General features: G+C 40.5%; 2 protein-coding genes across 12 annotated transcripts in view; both read right to left on the bottom strand.

The window, feature by feature from the left end:
* dcdc2c (doublecortin domain containing 2C) overlaps nucleotides 1-13,735 on the bottom strand; it is a 42,674-nt gene extending 28,939 nt beyond the window's left edge. For 4 of the 10 annotated variants that reach the window (XM_027274618.1, XM_027274617.1, XM_027274616.1 and 1 more), the window contains exons 1-11: nucleotides 13,226-13,735; nucleotides 12,710-12,758; nucleotides 12,063-12,139; nucleotides 11,772-11,903; nucleotides 11,223-11,357; nucleotides 11,048-11,096; nucleotides 7,314-7,446; nucleotides 5,581-5,681; nucleotides 4,944-5,072; nucleotides 2,032-2,101; nucleotides 707-781 (exon numbers count right to left, since the gene is read on the bottom strand). In XM_027274618.1, the coding sequence (XP_027130419.1) occupies nucleotides 707-781; nucleotides 2,032-2,101; nucleotides 4,944-5,072; nucleotides 5,581-5,681; nucleotides 7,314-7,446; nucleotides 11,048-11,096; nucleotides 11,223-11,357; nucleotides 11,772-11,903; nucleotides 12,063-12,139; nucleotides 12,710-12,758; nucleotides 13,226-13,509 (1,234 nt within the window). In that variant the 5' untranslated portion in view covers nucleotides 13,510-13,735. Of the gene's footprint in view, nucleotides 1-706; nucleotides 782-2,031; nucleotides 2,102-4,943; nucleotides 5,073-5,580; nucleotides 5,682-7,313; nucleotides 7,447-11,047; nucleotides 11,097-11,222; nucleotides 11,358-11,771; nucleotides 11,904-12,062; nucleotides 12,140-12,709; nucleotides 12,759-13,206 lie in introns of all 10 variants that reach the window. The other 6 variants (XM_027274621.1, XM_027274614.1, XM_027274615.1 and 3 more) reach the window with 3 other exon arrangements.
* A 2,233-nt stretch (nucleotides 13,736-15,968) lies between these two features.
* Nucleotides 15,969-18,911, bottom strand: colec11 (collectin sub-family member 11). 2 transcript variants are annotated; one of them, XM_019277463.2, is made up of 7 exons: nucleotides 18,806-18,911; nucleotides 18,092-18,241; nucleotides 17,927-17,998; nucleotides 17,409-17,480; nucleotides 17,260-17,313; nucleotides 17,050-17,145; nucleotides 15,969-16,865 (listed from the first exon to the last, which is right to left on the bottom strand). In XM_019277463.2, the coding sequence occupies exons 2-7, from the start codon at nucleotides 18,210-18,212 to the stop codon at nucleotides 16,456-16,458; spliced, it is 825 nt and encodes a 274-aa protein (XP_019133008.1). In that variant the 5' UTR covers nucleotides 18,213-18,241; nucleotides 18,806-18,911; the 3' UTR covers nucleotides 15,969-16,455. The 2 variants fall into 2 exon arrangements, with proteins under 2 accessions (XP_019133008.1, XP_010733196.2); XM_010734894.3 differs by having other exon boundaries at nucleotides 15,969-16,847.
* Nucleotides 18,912-19,343: the final 432 nt, after the last annotated feature.

The following is a 19,343-nucleotide window of genomic DNA, read 5'->3' as shown; positions in this document are numbered from 1 at the left end:
TTTATAGAGTATAAAAACGAGAGTAAAACCAATTCTCTCAAGACTTTTTACACTTTGTAATAAACAAAACCAGTGTGTTTTTCTGTCCCCGTCACATGCTATACTGCAAAACAATGACCTTTTAGGATATGACACATTTTTACTGTCAGTATAATACAGATGTGATTAACATAAATAAGACTTAAAGTCAAATAGGCGTAAAGGTCGTCACTCAGGACTAGTCTCGGGTCCACGAGGTGATTTACAACAACTTAATTTGACTGTGTGGAGTAATTTATCTGTGACAGAGCAAGCCATGCAACTCTCTGCATGTCGTGCGCGCATACAGGCGACAATATGCCATGACTGCACACATCTCATATCTACCCAATCAGTCAAGATGCTTTACAACTTCTGTCAGTGGCCCTAACAGTTCCCATAAATTACAAGGCCATTGTACATAGTGCCAATAACGTTTGAAGGAGAATCTCAGCCAAACTGGACCCAGCAGTATCTTTTGCTTTTATACCTGGAAGTTAAGATGGAATACCTTTGGTAAAGCAGATGAAGGAAGCAGGGCAAGTACTTTGATGCTAGGTTTACTTTTAGAAAAGGGCCTCCTATTTTCCCTCTGCTGATACTTTCAAGGATAAAAACTGGCCCAGATATTGACATTTTGATGCAAAGCAGGTGGCAGGTGGGTTTGATTCTGTAAGAGATCACTTGCCGTTCCTTTCGCATTTCGCTCTTCTCTCCACCACGGCTCCTGTTTGCTTTTGCATGTGTGTCATCTGCAGATCCACTGTGACAGCCAGGAAATATGAGGCATGAATGATGCAGAACCATTCATAAACAGCAACAACAACAAAATAATGTGATAGGGACAGAAAAATGAGTATGTTGGTCTGAAGTCTGCGAGCAATAATGTGCTGTGATTTATTTCAAATGCCTCCTGCAGCATCCATTGATATTCTGCAGGGAAATCATAACCAGTACTGGAGTGTACAAGGCTGCGTCTCGACCTCTAGTGCTATCAATGAGGATAATTGAAAGAGAATACATGTATATACGTAAAAAATCATGAACATGTGTACGAGAAGCACATCTGCTGTTAGATTCTCTGCGCAGACGTGCGTGTGCATGCATGTGTATTTGTGTACTTTTATCATAGCATGGGTGACACGTGTGTGAGGTAGGGAGCCTGCTGTTAGCGCAGGATGCGGTGATTTTACTGGTGTCACACTGACAGGGCGAAGCTCAGATTGAAGGGCAGACGGTGATAACCACGTGCAGGGATTCACATCCCGTCCCATTTAGTCACCTTTGGAATTTTTTTACAACAAACAATTGAAGAAGCTGGGAAACCAGTGAATGGGCCTCGCTACCAAAGCCTATGTTTTGCCAGCAATTAGAATGAAATTGCCTGAACCGACTGAAAGTCACATTCCTTCCAACAAAGGAGACTGTCAGCTTTACATCATTGCTTTGGTTTAGATTTTAACACTGTGTTATCTTTTTTCCCCCTCCATAATCAGATGTGTATAGCACTTATTTTGTGTTTTTTAAAGATGTGTTCTTCTCTAGATCAATCAAATAAAAGTCAGACCATGCAATTCTACTTAGAATAAGCAGTCATGTAGGAAAACAAATGGATTTTCATAGCAACAGGGTACACATCCCTCTCATTCTGTCCGAGTGGTTCCAAATTACAAACAACATGGGAAATATAAAGAGTGGTGAATAATCCCAGGCTCTCAGCATGGCACACCTTTATATGCAGGTGCCTTTAATACTAGAATAAGTCATCTGAGATTGGAGAGGCAAAAAAACCCACTCAACCAGATGGTCTCCATAAAGCATGGCGTAAAGCTCTCCCAGATGTTGAGAGGTGGTTGCGGATCCGGTGACATGCAATGTGAGGGAGGAACTGGTAATGCAGAGTGTATTAGTGGTCTCTTTATGGGTGCATTAGGTGCTGTGGAGGGGAACGCGGGGGCCGCCGCCGCTCCTGCCAGTGAGCTACTACCAGGCTTTATGCTTTGATGAACCTACCCTTGAAAAACCGGGACATCCGTGACCGTATTCGGTGATGCCTGGAAGACACCTCCCTCTCTTTAGCCTCCTGGAAAACATAAATCAGTTTCTCATATCATCATCTAGTCATATTCAATGCATATGCAGCTCTAATCGGTAAATCTGTCAGCTTTCTCCCCTTTTAGTGATATATCAGATTCGTAATACTCTCCCACATATGCAGTAAATCTCTGACAAAGCCTATGTTTCTTAAAATTCAAAGACAGGGGCCGCGCTGAAGCAGAGAACTTCACTTGAAAACAGATACAGAGAGTGGAGTAGCAGTTCAGTTTAGGGTGTCTCTGTACTGAAAGCATCACTGCATTCCAAAGTGTCATCTCTCTCCTTGCCACTAAACAGCGGCCCAGACAGGAAGCCAGAATAAATTTCCTCAGTTCATTGTCCCCGCTGAGGACTAGCAGAACATCTCCGTCTGATTAATGGCTGTACACTGTCTAATGAACAGTAATTGAATGGTATAATGCAGTAGGTCCGTAAAAGCCCAGAGGAGTCGTCTTCCTCTGCCTAGTTCTCTTGAAATGCAAGGCGGTGACATTGTCTAGAGTTGATTATAGTTGACCTTGTATGGGTAGAGTAAGGCCTTTGAAATGGCTAGCCTAGGCTTCGGGGAATAGGGGCACGGGAAAACAACTGGAAAGACAAATGAAATGGACTTGCATTGGAAAAGGAAAGGGATGGATCAATGCGGCGGTCAATAATGATTCGATTTTTTATCACAAAATTCTTACGAAGAGGAAGACAATTGATCAAACATCCCTAGTCGTATTGGCATTTCTAACAATATTAATTAAGAAAAAATGCTTAGCTGACTGGTTGATAAATCAGCCAATATTGTTAAATCAAAACAAATGATAGTTGTGAACACAATACCACACCAGTGAGTACATATCTACCCTTGTCCACGTTTCCTCAGAGTGTATGACATCGGCAGTCCCCCCTCCCCTCATGAAATCAATCAACTCCTTAACAGAGTGCACTCTAAAGGAAAACCCAACCTTCAAAAAGCCCAACAAAAGTCAGTCAAGTGATTATAAGAAAAGCTTTGATAAATGTGCATCAGGCTCTTGCCCGCCATTCTCCGCTCCCTTCCACTGAGATAGCCTGCCTTCACTCCCAGCGGACATCTCCACTTGGCAGAGATGCTGAATCTCGTTATTCTTTATTTGGCCTGGACCACACAGGTCAATATTGCACGCACACGACTGCCTCACCGGTGTACTGTCTGTAAATGTATTCACTATTTAAATTCAATGCAATAAATCATTTAAAGCTTTGGCTGAAAATGTAATCATGTAATTGAATTCGGTCATCAATATCTACTATATACGTGTGCGTATACGGAGTACGCGGGGCATTTCACAAGCACATATGAGCACCGAAGTGGGAGGAAATCTGTCCGAACTCAGCTCAAAGTATGAGTCATAGCAGTGCAGTTATCCCTCATTATTATTCACAGCCCTCTAAATGATGAGGTTGCCGACAACGAGACAGCGTCAGTCTGTTTGGCCTCAAAGGGAAAAGAGGAGCGTATGCATGAATGATGGTTAGACTTTTAGATAGGGAAGTCACACCTGCAAAACAAAATTGCAGCGAAGCAAAATGTTGTGAAGGTACAATTTGGAGAATTCTAGCGTAAAAACTGAATTTAACAAGCTAAGTCTTGCCTGGGATGTGTTCTGGCATGATATTTTCATACGCTTGCAAAAAAAAAAAAGATTCTTCTCCTTATGTCAGTCTTCATTAGCTGACGAATCAAAAACTGCTTGGCGGGATGGTTATTGCAAAAAGTAGCTGAGTCTGTACCAGGGATTATTATTTTATTATTATTATTTCCCATTATCTAATGGTGGTTTCCTGCAATCCATAGCCAATCTGAATCAGCAACATTCATGTATGACTAAAAGCGATAAGTAATGAATTAGGCTATTGATGAGGTCTTTAGCCAGGGTCATAACTGGCCCCCAGAAGTCAATAATTACCCCGATAAGAATATCTTTATTGCAAAAGTGCATACGGCAGCAAAATCATCACCACACCAAAACATTCCCCTATGGTGTAATTGCCGCTGCTTGAAATTATAGTTTTCATTAAAACAAAATGTTCAAGGTTATTGATTGCTTAAATAAGGCTCAATATCTTCTCATTTCAAAGCCGAATGAAATTGCGTGGAATAGTAATATCACCCAACTATTGTGTGCATTCATCACAGTTACACTGCTTCATATTGCTGTCCCTTGAGGATTATTAGAGCAAAATAAGTGTATTTAAATGAGTGTAATTTCTAGGAACCACAGATCCATGCAGAGACATCTGTACACACATCTCAGCCGCACTTCATCACTGGGAACGTGCATAACAACCAGGGTAAAGGACAAATATCAAATACAACCACGTACTGTTATGAGGGCTCTACTCTAATCACAAATACACACTTCTATGTATTTTCTAAGCTCATTGCTGTGATGCTTACAGTATCTGTTGCTACAGCTAAGATCTATAAACTACATACAGTTGTAAATGGGGCTCAGGTGTCTGTAATCCTGTCTCTCTAGTACTGTTCTGAGTCTTTCACTGACACTCCTTGCCCTGAAGAAAGGTTGCACTAGTAAATACACAGTACAAAATATACAGAGAACCATGGAGACAGGGAAACAAGGTTATACACACATCAGATAAAAGTATAGTTGCTGCAAGCAGGCCTACCTGGCGCTCTTGCAATTACAGAAATTGGTGATTACCATAATTGCTGGTTAGACCATTTTTATGTGACCTAATCCAAAAGTAAATGAAAAAATTGGACATAATAATAAAGTAAAAATGAACTCAACATGAAATAGTAACTACATGAAACTCATAATAAGGGTACTCACATCCTTCCTGGAACCTGCAGACAAAGACCTCTGCAGACACGAGCCGTCTGAATCATGGAGGGAGGCCTTGCAGGGACTCGCACAGCAACTCCCATTCTCGTACTCCTCGTCAACTATCTTGGCCTCAACCTGCAGGGAGGGAGAAAACAAGATCCCCCTTGGCTTATACTGTACTGTATTGATTTTGCTAAATATTTATATATTTTTGTAACTTGTTCTGCTGAACATTCATGAGCCCTTTTTCTGAGCAGAAAAAGATATTATACTGTACAAGAAGTATATACTCGATTCTTTTTGAAGCTGAAAAACATACAGAAAAAGTAAAGCTTAACGGGAGGGTGAAATGGTGGAGAGGGTGTTATAGCTGCAGACTGTTTGTTCCAATCTAAACCACACATTTCATATCAAATGTAAACAGATTGTTATGATAAATCAACTTTTATACATCAGTTTGTCTTCACTTACAAGAAGTCAACAAGACAGCAGCATATATTTAACTTAAATGGAATCAGTACCTGCACTCGATGTTTATCTATGGTGATGCTGATGATAGTTTTTTTTAGGTCTGGAATCAATTCAGAGATGTTCAAAGATCGTATGCTAAAGACCTGCAGTGCTGTATGGGGTCGTGCTTTACCTGATCAATTGGCAGGTCCGCCTTGAGCTGGCGGTCTTCCTGCACCTCCGCTGCTCCTGCCATCTCACTTCTTTTGTTTTGTGCATTGAACACGCTGCCCTCTGAGAAAAGTGATTAATCACAATTACCTCATCGGCTGGCAGTCACCGTCTCATTCTTCTGCACGCTCCTTCTCTTTCTCTCTCTCTCTAGACCCCACATCCCTCACTGCCCTCATGTCCTCTCTCTTTGCTTTTTTTCCTGTTCAACTTCACAAGAGATCAATGTTGCTGTCAAGCCATTTATTTTTTTATTTAGAGCAGTCCCGCAGACGAAAGGGCCACAGAAAGCCACAGCTGTCCTGCCACAAATATGGCCAGCCAGCATGAACTTTCAGTCCAGGGTTGGTTTCTGACAGTGACAGGTTGCTCTTGATACATATGGGGAATAGCTTATACAGCAACATCACACTCTTTTTCCTTGTAAACAAACTCCTTTTTGTCTGCGGCCGCTGGATCTGATACGGGGTGGAATGTGAATAATTGAACACACTATTGAGCTTGAATCTACTTCAATGGCCTTAAGTAATTTCATTTAAATAATAAATAACAAAGCATGGTAGATTAATTAGTGATTACACAAAGGAGAAATGTATAGGAAAAATGTATGTGGTTAATAGGTTTAGCTCAAAAAGGCAATTATACAGCTAGAGAACAAGTAGACTTTCATTATGTTTTTCAGTCAAGCATTACTTTTGAATCTCTTTCCAGACTTACTGCTGTTAGAAAAGGGCAAAGTAATGGGAGGAATCGGGTGCCAAAAGCTCTGATCATGTACCAGATGATGCTTGTGAACACTACTCAAAGCTATTTCGCCTCTTACAACCAATCATACAGGGCTGTAGAGGGTGATTTACTTATACAGAAGACTCATGAATTTCATCTTTTTTTAACTCTGTAGGAGGATACCATACTATAGGTACGATAAAGTGCCAAAACTGTGGCCAGGGATCTGCAATAGCTGCTACAAATGACAGCATCATCATAAGCCCAACAGGAGAAAGTCATAAAGTCACTTCTATTTAGAAATGTCAGCTATCTTGGTTGCAACATTTGAAAGGATGGCAGGCTTCCAACAGTGATAATTAGCCCATCTACGCTAACATATCATGTCAGGATGAGTCTTTCAAGTTGAGTATTAATGTGCACAGATGGTAAAAACAAACACCCACGAAACAACAACCACTAAATAACTGGATAGAGGAAGCAAACACACAATTACTGTGTATTAATGATAAACAGAATATCACTTCTAAACAGCGCTGCAACTGCTGCCATGTTTAAACCCTTCATTAAAAGGGACTATTTTGTCACTTTAATGATGTTTTGTCGACTTTATTTGTGATTAATAACTTATGATCACTTTTATCTCCCACATCAGAAGAAAATTGGAGCATTTTGTTGTCCCCCCACAAAGTTAACATGGCTTTGTGGTTACAAACTTAACAAAATGGCCTGATTCAATTTATCTATAATTTAAGCTCCCTTGACAGTGTTTGAAGTCTTGTGCCGTTTAATAGTCACAGAATAAAGACTGCTGTTTCTTTGAAAGAGCAGGGAGTCATGTCATGTGTGCTCAAATACAACAACACAAATTGTACCTAAACTCATGCACACACATACATTTGTCTTTAAAAAAACAACAATGAGAGAAACAGGAGTAGAGAGATATTCCTATAGAATTGCTCTGCTTACCCCCTGTCGAGAGCAGAACCGGGTTTCCGGACACCTGCCTCTGTTGTTTAGCTCTCTCCAGCTTGGCTGCGTGTTTCTTCATCTGGCCCCCGGCTGTGTGCTCAAGGTCCTCTCTAAAGCCTGTACGAGCAAACTACATGAAGACACAAAAGAGAGGAGCACAGATTAAGGCACATTTCCTCTGATTTCTCCGTGAGTCATCATCCACTTTTTGCTGTTGTTTCGTGAAAAGGGAAGAAGAAAGAAAGACAAAACACATCAGGGCAAAACTTGTTTCTCCATTTTTTTACATTTTCCATTGACCTCAATTTTTCATAAGCTGATATGCTTTGTAGCTCCCCCGTGACTCCTACTGTATTGAATTCATCTGGTTCCAATACATCCCATGCACAACCTATCAATCACTGGGGAGTGTGGCAAACTAATCATTTATTGATGAAATGGGGCAGCCATGAATTTCTAACTGCATTTGTCTTATTTATCAAGCCAGATCAAACAATGAAAATCCAAACAAGCTTAAAGGGAAAGGGAGGGAGTTGTAGGGAATAACTTATTCTTCAGCAGTCGACAGCAGAAGGTTATTGATGGAGAGGGGAGGGAGGGGGAAAAAAAAAAAAAGAGAGGCTTGGGACTTAGTTGCTGCTTGGTGGGAGAGTGAAGGAGCGAGAGAGGAAGAGAGAGAGAAAGAGAGAGAGAGCGGTGGGGAGAGTTCAGAGTGATGTTCAGACAGCAGGGTACACATCTGAATTAATGCTTCCACAAAAGGCAATTTTCTCCTCGCAGGCTCCTCATCCCCTCTGTAGGTAGCGAGGTGAGGTATGTCTCCCTTACAGAGAATGAGAGACACAGACACAGAGAGCGGGAGAGAGCAGACTTAATGTTTCTTTTCAGCTACAGTGCTCTTTACTGTAGCTGCCTGGCTGGATCCCTGGGCTGGCTCGGGGGATAGTGTAGTGATCTCAGGCTTCCACCAGAATACACTACTGGCAATGGTGTTTGCAAGCTCACTAACATGGACCCCGGGGAATAGCGGCGTTGTTTCTTCACTTGTTTGCTTTCTTTAATGCGGAGGCAAAGTCTGTTGATATTCTTTTGAATTTCGACAGCCGTCGGTGGGCCGAGGGGAGAAAAATAAAACAACAAAAGGAGTGAAGTTTGCCTGCTATGTTCAGCGAAGGGGAGTTGAAATAGAGTTCACACTCCAGCGCCGTAGTGTCCACGTAACCACGCGAGATCAAAGAGAGAGAGGAGCGGTGGCACTGTCACAGCGGTGAGCTGTAAATTCAGTTTCCGTAACCTCAATTCGCCTGTGAGCGATGTGCAACAACTTAGCGATGAAGTTCGGAATCAAAATACATCTGGGCAATCAAAAATTGAACAGCTTGTATTCCTTGTTTACAGCCTGGTGGTGAGATGTAAATAGATCTTATTTAAATCAACAAAGTTAAATCAAGACTGTCTCACTCAGGGAGGAGAAAGCAGAGGACGTGGGGCGCCTCAGAGCCAGGAGAGTACAGTACAAGTAGCAGCACAACTGGAAACACAGGCAGTGGAAAAGCTGAGGTCATCTAGCCTCTCGTTCTGTATTACATATCTACAGCACTGTGTCCTGTGGGAGCAGACAACTGTGCGTATCAGGAGGCCCCAGAGAGAGAGAGAGAGTCCAAGAGAGAGAGAAAGAGAGTGCTGGAGTTTGTGTGAAGGGGGCTCAGAGGGACCCGAGCAGCAAGTAATCTGTGGCCCTCTCAAGTGGCAGAGAACAGGAGTCAACAAGAGGACAACGCGATATGATAGCCAGGGGGAAAACAGGGGGTCCCAGCGAATTGAACCGACGAGCCTCCAGCCATACTGGCTGTGCTATCAGCGAGAGCCACTCCCAGAGACGGGTCCTGAGCAGACATGCTGGCAGCAGTGAAGGGGGTATAGTTTTCCACGGGGGCATTGCTACTTCCCCTCACCAATGAGATCATCCAGAAAGAGCAAAGAAATGGGGAGCAGCAGCGAGTCATCGCTGATGTCAGGGCAGAGCAGCTATTAAAAGGTTTAGTCAGCCTTTCTGGGCTATTTGTGCAAAGTACATGTGAAGCACAATTGCACCGCTCATTATTATTACTATGATATAAAGTACTGTGCTTTGATGCACATCATTATTCCCTTTTTCTTTCTTTGTCTCTTTGCATTCCTCTACCCCCTATTAATCTTCTCTTTATGCCATGTCTACCTCAAAAGTTTCTACCTCATCATGTCTGCGAACACCTAACTCAGCATATATGTGTGCTTCCAGTGGGAACGTGGTGTGCTGGAGAGCTTCAATATTACACTCTGCAGAGCCGTCGGTTCAGACTTCAGCGGTTGCTCCAGACCAGATGTCCCATTCAGCAGTGCAGAAACGCTCCGCCGCCGGTGCAGACAGGACAGGAGAGACACCGTTGCCCATGCAGCGAGGTTGCAAGAGCAAGGTTATATTTTACGCAGCCTGAGTGGGCATGTTTAAAGGATCTTTTTACAGGCATTTCAAACCAGACTGCTGTTGTTTTGTGAGGTCAAACTGAAATTAATGACGGACATGACCCTATAAATGTATGTGTAATCAGTAAGCTAAACAGCTGACAGATCAAGACAGAGTGGGCAATTTTTGTCACATGTGTCTTTCCCCTCTGAAAGGTCCTTATTAACTGGTCAAATCATGTTTACAAATTCATGAGGCTCAGACGTGGAGGCAAAGGGAGTAAAATGCGGCAGCACCATGTCCATTGAATGAATAATACTACAATGAGCTGGTAAATGCAAAACACAGCCATGGCTCTGTCTCTGTCTCCACCTCATGGCACTGTGCGAAATGGCAAAGGCTATGGTGGTCTAAGCAGTGTTGATTCAGATTTTCCTACCTGAAGACTGAGCCTCAGTAAGGTTTGATAACAGTGTGGCTTTCATATATTGTTGTATGCTCGGGTTGTAATAAATAAGATAAAAAACAATCTTGCAAATAAGGCACAATATTTAAAATGATTCTAATATATATAACTAATAAAAATACATTGTATTTCTTTATATAATTGTAGCCACAGATGCAGGTAGAGATAAGGCAAAGGCATTTTTCTCCATGTGAAAAAAAAAAATTGGCATCTGCCACAGCGTTGTCATCTTTCATGGTTAGAAGAATCAGATGTCAGACACATGTCTCAAAGGGGGCCCCGCCATCTCCACCTGAACCTGCTGACTGGGCATGTTCTCATCTTCACCATGTGATTTGGTGTTCATCTCGGGGCCCTCGACAGCGCTGTCCTCATATGGATTCAAAGCACTTCACTGTCTACTTAATCACAATACAAATTGTCCCGGTTCTGGTTTGAATAACAGATTTTTTTTTTTGTTTTCAGTCAGTGAAGTCCCCCTTGTGCATATGATGTGTCTATGAGGCTCGGTGCACTTGATCAAGTAGGCCAGCCCGTCTCTCTGTGGGGATTACCCATCAAAGTGGAAAGCAAAGGTAACTCAATGCCTCCCGCAGACAGTGATTGATGATAGCGCTGTTTCATAACGAATTGCACCCCCACAACAAGTCTCGCACATGGGAAATGTTAATTGAAATGCTGTGTGTGCAAAGATACGCTTTTCAACTGTGATGCTACCAAGGTGTTACAGCAATAAACTAGAGGGAATTTAGCATGTCGTGAGAAAGTGAGCGACCAGATGGCAAACTCCGCACCCAACTCTGAAGCAACAGTACTCACCGCATCGTTCGCATGTCTTGTCTTTCTAACAGCAGGCAGGACGCTTTGGCTGCAGGGACAAAAAATGGAAAATGAAATTGAAAAAAAAACAAACATTACACATCAAAATCAGTGTTTATTTAAGATATATACAGAAAATACTCAGGTGTCATACCGTTCCAATATGTTGTTTTACCTGATTATATCTCTGCTGGGGATGGACTGCTCATATGGAAGAGCTTTAAACTTTTCAGCACCAACTGCGACATAGTGCTGGTTGTTTTTTAGATAAATGTGGTGGCAAACAGGACGTCCATCTAATGTGCAAAGCCTGAGAACTCAAAAAAAGAAATACCACAAATTGGAGCAATGTTTTCTCTGAACAGTGCTTTGAAGTATGCTTATAAAGATCATAGTTGTGGATACTGTCTCAAATATTGGTTGAGTGGTTAAATTTTGCATATCTTTAAAAATCCATCAAAGCACTGTTTGGTTGACAAGCTGTTTTGAATGAACTCCTTTGAGGACATCACAACCAGACATGGTGCTATTTGTTAATCAGTTAGACAAATTCTCCATTATTTGTGTACTGATTCAAAATATATTTGATACAAAAACAGAAGCAAAAAATATGTATTCTTCTACTTCTACTGCAGGTTTACTACTACAAGTTATACCGTTGCTTGCCCTCACTGGTACATGACTAATTTAAAAGGGTTCATAATGTACTGATGTCGGACGTTACCTGTGCACAGCACCAGTGCGAAGATGGACTTTCTCTGTCACCATGGCTAAAACATTTTCCCAGCTTCTAAGAGTATACTTCGGGATACGTATTCGAGTCGGAGGAATCAAGATCTCTCCGTTGGTAAAGACACTATGAAACACAACAAACAAGACAGAGAGAGATAATCATTAAGTTGTTGAAAAGGGAACACAAAGAAAACAATATTTCTTTACTACATAACACGCCAAAGAACGGTCTCCTTTTTATGTTCAGGATAACTTTGTATCCAGCTTAAAAATCAATACTCACTTTATTGTGCAAGACTCATCTGTGGTTCTCCTCCAGCGAGCAGAAACTATTATTTTGCTGTGAACAACAGGTTGGATCTGAAAGATTTTTAAACTGGGGGTCAGAAAGTGGATATGGAATAGTGGAGAATATGGAATGAGGTGTTTTGCGTTGTGTGAGCCCAATTGATTAGTTGTTTGTTCCAGGAAATGTCAGAAAATGGTGAAAATTATTTCTGTTTCTCAAAGCCCAAGGTGACGTCTCAAAGATATTCAGTTTTACGTCATAGAGAACTAAAGAAACCAGAAAATATTCACGTTTGAGAAGCTGCAATCAGACTCAAAAAGATTATTAGGTTACCAAAATAGCTGGTGATTAATTTAACAGCTGACAACTAATCAATTAATTGACTTATCGCTCCACTCTGGTGTATGATAATAGGACTTCTGAGTTAATTATTAGTTTGGTTTTGGTTATTGTCATTCAGACAACTGTCAGACCTTGTTACACTAGCAGAGTTTAGGTTTCAGCCACTGTAACCTGCCACTAAAGAATGCTCTTTGAATCATAGAGTACGGTCACACATCCAGCAATATAGCACCTGACAATAAAGCTTAGACTCGGTGTAATCATTTTCACTATGAACAAACAACAAAAAGTGGTCTCACCTGTTCTTTTTTCTTATTTTGTGGCTTCTTGGTTGTTATCTCACAATAGCTGGAAGGCATTAGAGAAATTCATGTCAAACATATACAGTTACCGATGATGATAAATAGAGACGGAGACATCTCTACGCCTGATAATGCCAATTATAACAAAATACATAAGCTATAAAAATGTTTTTTACAGCTGCGCACAATTTTTTTTATCACTTTATGCAAAGAAGATGAACGTTATAAGAATACTAGCACATTAAACTGACTGTAAACCAGCATTTTGACTTTATTAGAGGTACTGTATGTATAAATATAGCTTCAGCACACATGAAATTGAGACATATTTTAAGGAGCATGGAGTAGCAGCCTAGTTAAACGCCCACCCAACAACAGAAGCAAACATTATGGAGTATGCCATGCTTACAAAACACTGCCCAAGATAAATGCACCTAGTCAGGGCAGAGGATGGAGCTCATCCTCGGTTCACCTCCCTTCTCTTACAGACACACCTTACTTTATAGTACCTACTCCAGCTTTTTGAACTGCTCATTTCCGGCTGCAACATACACACTCCCGTGTTTCAGGTCGTCCAGACACTGAACTTTGTGGCCCTCTATGGCCGTGTACAGCTTCCTCACGGCGCCAAACGAAGCCTCTATCCCTCTGGTCAAAGAGGCCAAGAAGATGTCAAAGGTCGTCACATGTCGCGGATTCACAACTATTTTCCTTCCGGGAAAGAAAGCGTCGCCATTCCTGTAGACAATTACAGTTTTGGTCGGCGGCAGATCACCTCTCCCTGTAGTGGCCGGCATACCTGGCTTACCTATAGCTTAAGAGTCAAACAATAATGGAGCTTCTTTGGTGTCAAAAGTAAATGTGTCACTGGCAGTGTGTGGTGAGTCTCTGGAGACGTAACTGGAGATAGCATCTGATATGGAAACCAATTCTCTCACATGAGAGGTGTAACATTAAGAAACCTATCCACCGTCTGTGTTGTTGTCTGCCCGCTTTTTCTTTGGTGTGTAACGTTAGCTAACGGTAGTGTCTCCAAGGCAACCAGCATAATCAGATCTAGGCCATAATAATGTGGCTTGATTAAATTAAACAACTTTTTTTTTTTTACCTATATTTCTTTTTATTCCTATGTGTGATTTTTATTATTACTTATTTATTTAACAGGTGCTTTGGGAAATTTGGGAACAGGAAAAAAAAACAAAAAACTATCTAATATAAATTTGCATCACTAATAAATCTTACAAAAGAACCAAACCTCTAGATGTTTTGTGAGTTAAGAAAATAAATAGCTTATGAGATTATAAGGAAAATAGAAACTAAAGAATATATTTGTCATCCTATTTACAGGAAGAAGACATAGCACAAACAACACATCTAACTTTAATTATTTGTAAACATTCCTTCTCATACAGACAAAAATACAAATACCATGTCCATCCACTACCCAGAGGCCATCATCTCAGCACAGTCTGCTATGTCTGGCTTAAACAAATTCTAATGGAAACCAATAATGGTTCAACTTTTGTCTGAATTTAATATATTATATTATAAAATATATTATATATTGGTCATTTTCTCCTATTAGAATTTAAGCTTTCTTTCCCAGAGGCAGTCAGCTGACATGTGGATGTTGATGAGAGCCGTGGCTACACACCCATATCGACCGACAAAGCTTATTCAAGTTGGCTTCCATAGTGTGACAAGCCAATTGAACAAGGTTACAGCAGGCCACGTCACCTTTCCCCAACCTCTTTGCCCGTCCCCTCCTCTAGAATCCATCACGTGAAATAAGGATATGAAACACTGGAGTCCACGTCCTCCCTTACAACCCTTTACTACCACTCCCTTTTTCTTTGCACATTCACCAAAAACTAACAACATCCTTGATACCTTGACAAGTTACGTGTTGAATTTGAGTCTGTTTATTGGGAGCACAAGCTAAAACATCACAACTACAGTCGAAAACTGATATTTTCGTACTGTTTGTTGAACATCCAGTGCAGGGTGTGTGTGTTTTTTTTCTCATTTTCATGCACTGTGGCTATATCTCTCATTTGCAGGCCATTTTTTCACCGCAGATTATCTGCGTGCCCACTGTTAGACAGGGCTGTCCAAATTGTTTACCACAAAGGTAACCAGAGATTGCACCAACAATGGCACCTAATTGGTTTATGCCAGACAACTCCTGGTCAATTAAATGCATAATTCATTTCAGCATTAATTATTCATTTCTTAAGGGACTGGTGCTGAGCTTTATTAGAAAAACTGCATCATGCATATTCAAATTCTTCTTCTTAGAGGGACTCAATAGGATATCATCTCAGTTGGGATGCCCATCCTTAAAAAACAATAGCAGCCAGGGCTGTAAGACAACTTCTATTAATCACACAACTAAACCATAGAGGATTTACAAAGATGAAAATGTCATATATCCTTAAATATGTAATGTCTTGTTTTTGTCATTCATAAAACATTATGCTGTCACATTGTTGCCAAGTGTAATTAATTTATTATTTTAAACTCCCTTGTGTTTAGACAATGTATTATTTTTAAATAATAGTGCCAGAACTGTCAGTGTTCATTTAGCTCAACACTATATGCCATTGTGTTTAGTCCACATCATCAGGTTTCACTCACTGCGTGGATTCCAATATTTTTCTTATAGCAATATTAATATAGATAAATCGTCAACAATTAAATCCAAATATATATAATCTAAAAAACATCATGGTATAGCATTAAAGTTTATGTGTTGTTTTTCCTCAAGTGGTAGCATTTTAGTTACTCATGTCACATTATGCACTGTGCACCCTCTTACTGGAGAAATAACACTGCTTATACAGTATTTATCCAATACCACGTAGCAGCTTTAAAAACATAATAACCAGTGGAGGTTCAAGCTCAATATTCATCTTTTTACCATGGATTTTACCTAATAAAGCACATTTTACCTTTCACTGAATGTTTTTTACATAGCTGGCTCACTGTCATACCTTATTGGACACTTGTTAATGTTATTAACTGTGCGTTTCCTTCTATGACAAGTCAAAATGTTCCCAGTAAAAAAAGGACGTAGCCACAGCCACTAACTTAACATCTTGCTGGAATAAATTTTCCCAGTGCAGTATAACTTTTATCCACTGGGTGGAGGCTGTGCAGGATTCAGATGCACTAGATCAGCTCAGGGGCAGAAAATAATGCTCAAACACACTTTCAGTCTTTTTTAAATTATCAGTGAGAATTTATTTTACAACAATTGCCACATAGCTTATCATATGAATATGAATACAGAATGAATATTGTATTTCATCCCTCTGATTAAAAGCACCCGACTGGAACCGAAATCTTTCTTTAATTTCATATTTTATGCACAAACTACAGCCTCCTACATTTGCTTATTTGTCTTGTTTGTTGATGGCACTGTTGCAAATATTGCTCAGTGGATAGTTTGCATAACATAAAAACTCTGGCATGCTGTTTGAAACGCTAATGAATCAGAGTATGAGATTAAGAGTGCCCTTAAAATAAGTAAAAATATCACAAAAGAACAAAAACAAGATGTTTTGTGAGTTAAGAAAATAAATAGCTTATACGCTTATAAGGACAATAAAAAGTAGAGAATATAATAGTTTGCACAACTCACATGCCATTTTGTCATCCTATTTACAGATTAGAAGTCTTTTTTTACTTTTGTTCCATTATTTGCATACATTCCTTCTCTTTCTCTTTAGCATAGACTGAACTCAGACACTGTCCTTGTCAAATTCACAAACAAAATACATGGTAGGGTGGCACGCCACATCCGTCCACTCCCCAGAGGCCATCATCTCAGCACAGTCCTCATCATCGTAGGCGTTGTTGGGCTCTCCTTTTCTCCACTTGCTGAAAGTGGTCATGGGAGAGAGATCCACGTAGGTGAAAACACCCTCATGGTGCAGGTCATGAACCCCGATGTAGACTCTGCTCAGGCCTGCTTCCGTTATGTACCCTGCGATGGCTGCGTTTGCACCCTCATCCTTGGGCATGGCCAGGTGCCCTCCCCGCGTCTGACAGTAGGCCTCCGCGTCGGAGTAGCGCTTCTCCTCCTTCACCAACAGATAGACCTTACTGTCTGTCTCTTTTATGCCAGCAACAGCTGCAGGGGAGGGCAGTGCTGAAAAATGAGCACTTGTATTTCTATAAATTTCACATTGACGTTGCCCAGCATTTGCAGTTCTATGAGGATAACAAGTGGGGCAATAGCTCCAGGATACAAGAACATGATGATCATGAAAACTGAATGTCAGAATGTTTTCAAAACACACAAGTAGAATATATGAAGAATACTATGATCATACCATTTTTAATGAATTTCAGCTCAGACGAGAGCTGGGCCACAACAATGTCCATTTCTCCAATCATCTTCCTCATTGGTGTGCACTCACATGGAACACCTGATAAGGCAAAAATGTGGGGGGGATTACCACACAGCTGTTTCCATTAGTCCTCAGATTTTGCCAAATGTGTCTGTGGTGCAGGAATCTGTTTGACGGGATATAAAATCTGACCTGGATCTCCATTAGGTCCCCTTGGACCTGCATCCCCCATGTCTCCCTTTACCCCTGAGATATGAAATGTAATTATTTGCAAAACATAAAATATACTACACTTAATTCATCCTTTAACAACTGTATTTCAAGGGCAATTTTTAAATTACCTTTCATTCCACTTGGGCCAACTTTTCCATAACGTCCCATTACGCCTTTCTCACCTTTAAGACCAGGTTGACCTGAAAAGGAAAACATTATCTTACTATGCGGTCTATTAAAAAAGCAATTGTCTCTCTTGTAAAACAGAATATCTACACCTTTGCATCACCATATCACAGATTAAAGTTAATGAGAATTAAATTCCCCAATTATTTCCACTAAGGTACATTAATTAAAATGCTGAGTCTGTGTAATCTCCTTTTGGAATAGTATGTGAACACGCTCCACTCCTCATTAAGGTCTTCAGTAAACACTCATCTTTTCTCCTCCAACCTCTCACCCAAATGTAAACACTTGGCCATCTCTGGACGGCCTGGCAGTGATGTAACAGCACATTATCAGCTCAAGAAATGTGATCTTTACCCCAGTTTCTTCTTTTTTTTCTGGAGATGCATAAGTTTTCCCCTGAGAAACAAAAAAATATTCTGCAGCTGTCTCCTGATGTTGTAAATGCAAATAACTATACCAGTCTCTCCAGGAGGTCCAACTCGTCCTGGTCTCCCTGGTGCTCCCTTTTGTCCTTTCTCTCCTGGTTCACCTTTTGCAGAAGAAGAAAAAAATATTTAGAAAATAGGAGAACTGATTCTATTTTTGTTGTCTTTGTATGCTTTGTTTAAGAAAGTATGCATGCCCTTGAGTCCAGGGACCAGTATCTGAACAGTGCAGGACTCCTCTGCCACGTGCTCTCCATACAACATCTGCAGAGTCACGGACATTAGCATCATGGGCAATAACAGCTTCTCTCCTAACATCCTTTACATGGGCTGGTTGTTGGGCTTTACTAGAGAAACAAGAGAGATTCAAAGGAGATACAAATCATTTCACAAGATAACTAAAGAGTGACTATAGATGTGGAAGCAGTCAAAGTTTGTTTCAGCGACGCTGTTTGCTCTACAATAGTCATTATCCATTACATTCAGTTTGCAGGCTGCTGAATTCCTGAGGGAACACATCCTACTGCAATAAGTAAACATCCAGTTTTAATAAGAATACATGCAGCGTCTGTTTTACACGTATATACCCCAAAAGAGCTTTATAAAAGGCATTATTTCTTTATCCTGAGAATTATTTTATACCTAAAAACCCACATCAACACATATAGAAGTTTGAGAAAGAAAATAATTGTTTTAAATCAATCCATACATCCATCCATCATCTAGATGAATTTCTGTTGATATTGGAATGATGGATGCAAGGTTTTGAATCACATTGGCTTAAACCAAAGACACTTTTTTTTTTTTGTTATAAATCTACCAAGCATTTATCAGGATAGATTTAAGCCCTTAGCAAAAACAGTTATCGTGGCTCTAACAGTATAGTTTGTTTCAAAATCTGGATGGCCTACCTGTAGAGGTATTTCCAGACAGACGTAGAGAAGTATTGCCAGCTTGCAAAGACTTGCAGGAGCTTTGAACACTGGTGGTCCTACAGAAACAGTGCATGTTCCTCCACAGGCACCACAGAATGTGTGTGATAGCACTTTCATAAACAGTTCAGAGATAAACTCCAAAGCAGCTGGGGCCCGACAGATAATTGGCTGGGAAAGTAGTGGAGTGATTGACAGCGGAGAGGCACGATAGATACGCTGACTCAACTTCAAACGGTATCAGATATTTAGACAAGCAAGTTAATCTGCAAAACTTTTGAAATAATTTCAAGGAATCATTCTAACATGTGTAATACAGATAACACATGTATTTTTAGCATTTATATTAACAAGTGATACCCTGAATTTCATTACCTGTGTAACTGTTTCACCTGTAGTTCAGTTTGTTGGAGATTTAAGAATTCTTTCGTTAAAAAAAAAACAATTTATAATAAGTTGTGCGACAGTGGCCAGTGAAAGTAAAAGTACCAGCTCCTTTAATGTATTCCATTGCCTC

This window comes from Larimichthys crocea, chromosome XXIV (genome assembly GCF_000972845.2).
Source record: "Larimichthys crocea isolate SSNF chromosome XXIV, L_crocea_2.0, whole genome shotgun sequence".
Classification (NCBI taxonomy): domain Eukaryota; kingdom Metazoa; phylum Chordata; class Actinopteri; family Sciaenidae; genus Larimichthys; species Larimichthys crocea.
This window is presented reverse-complemented; position numbering and strand designations above follow the sequence as displayed.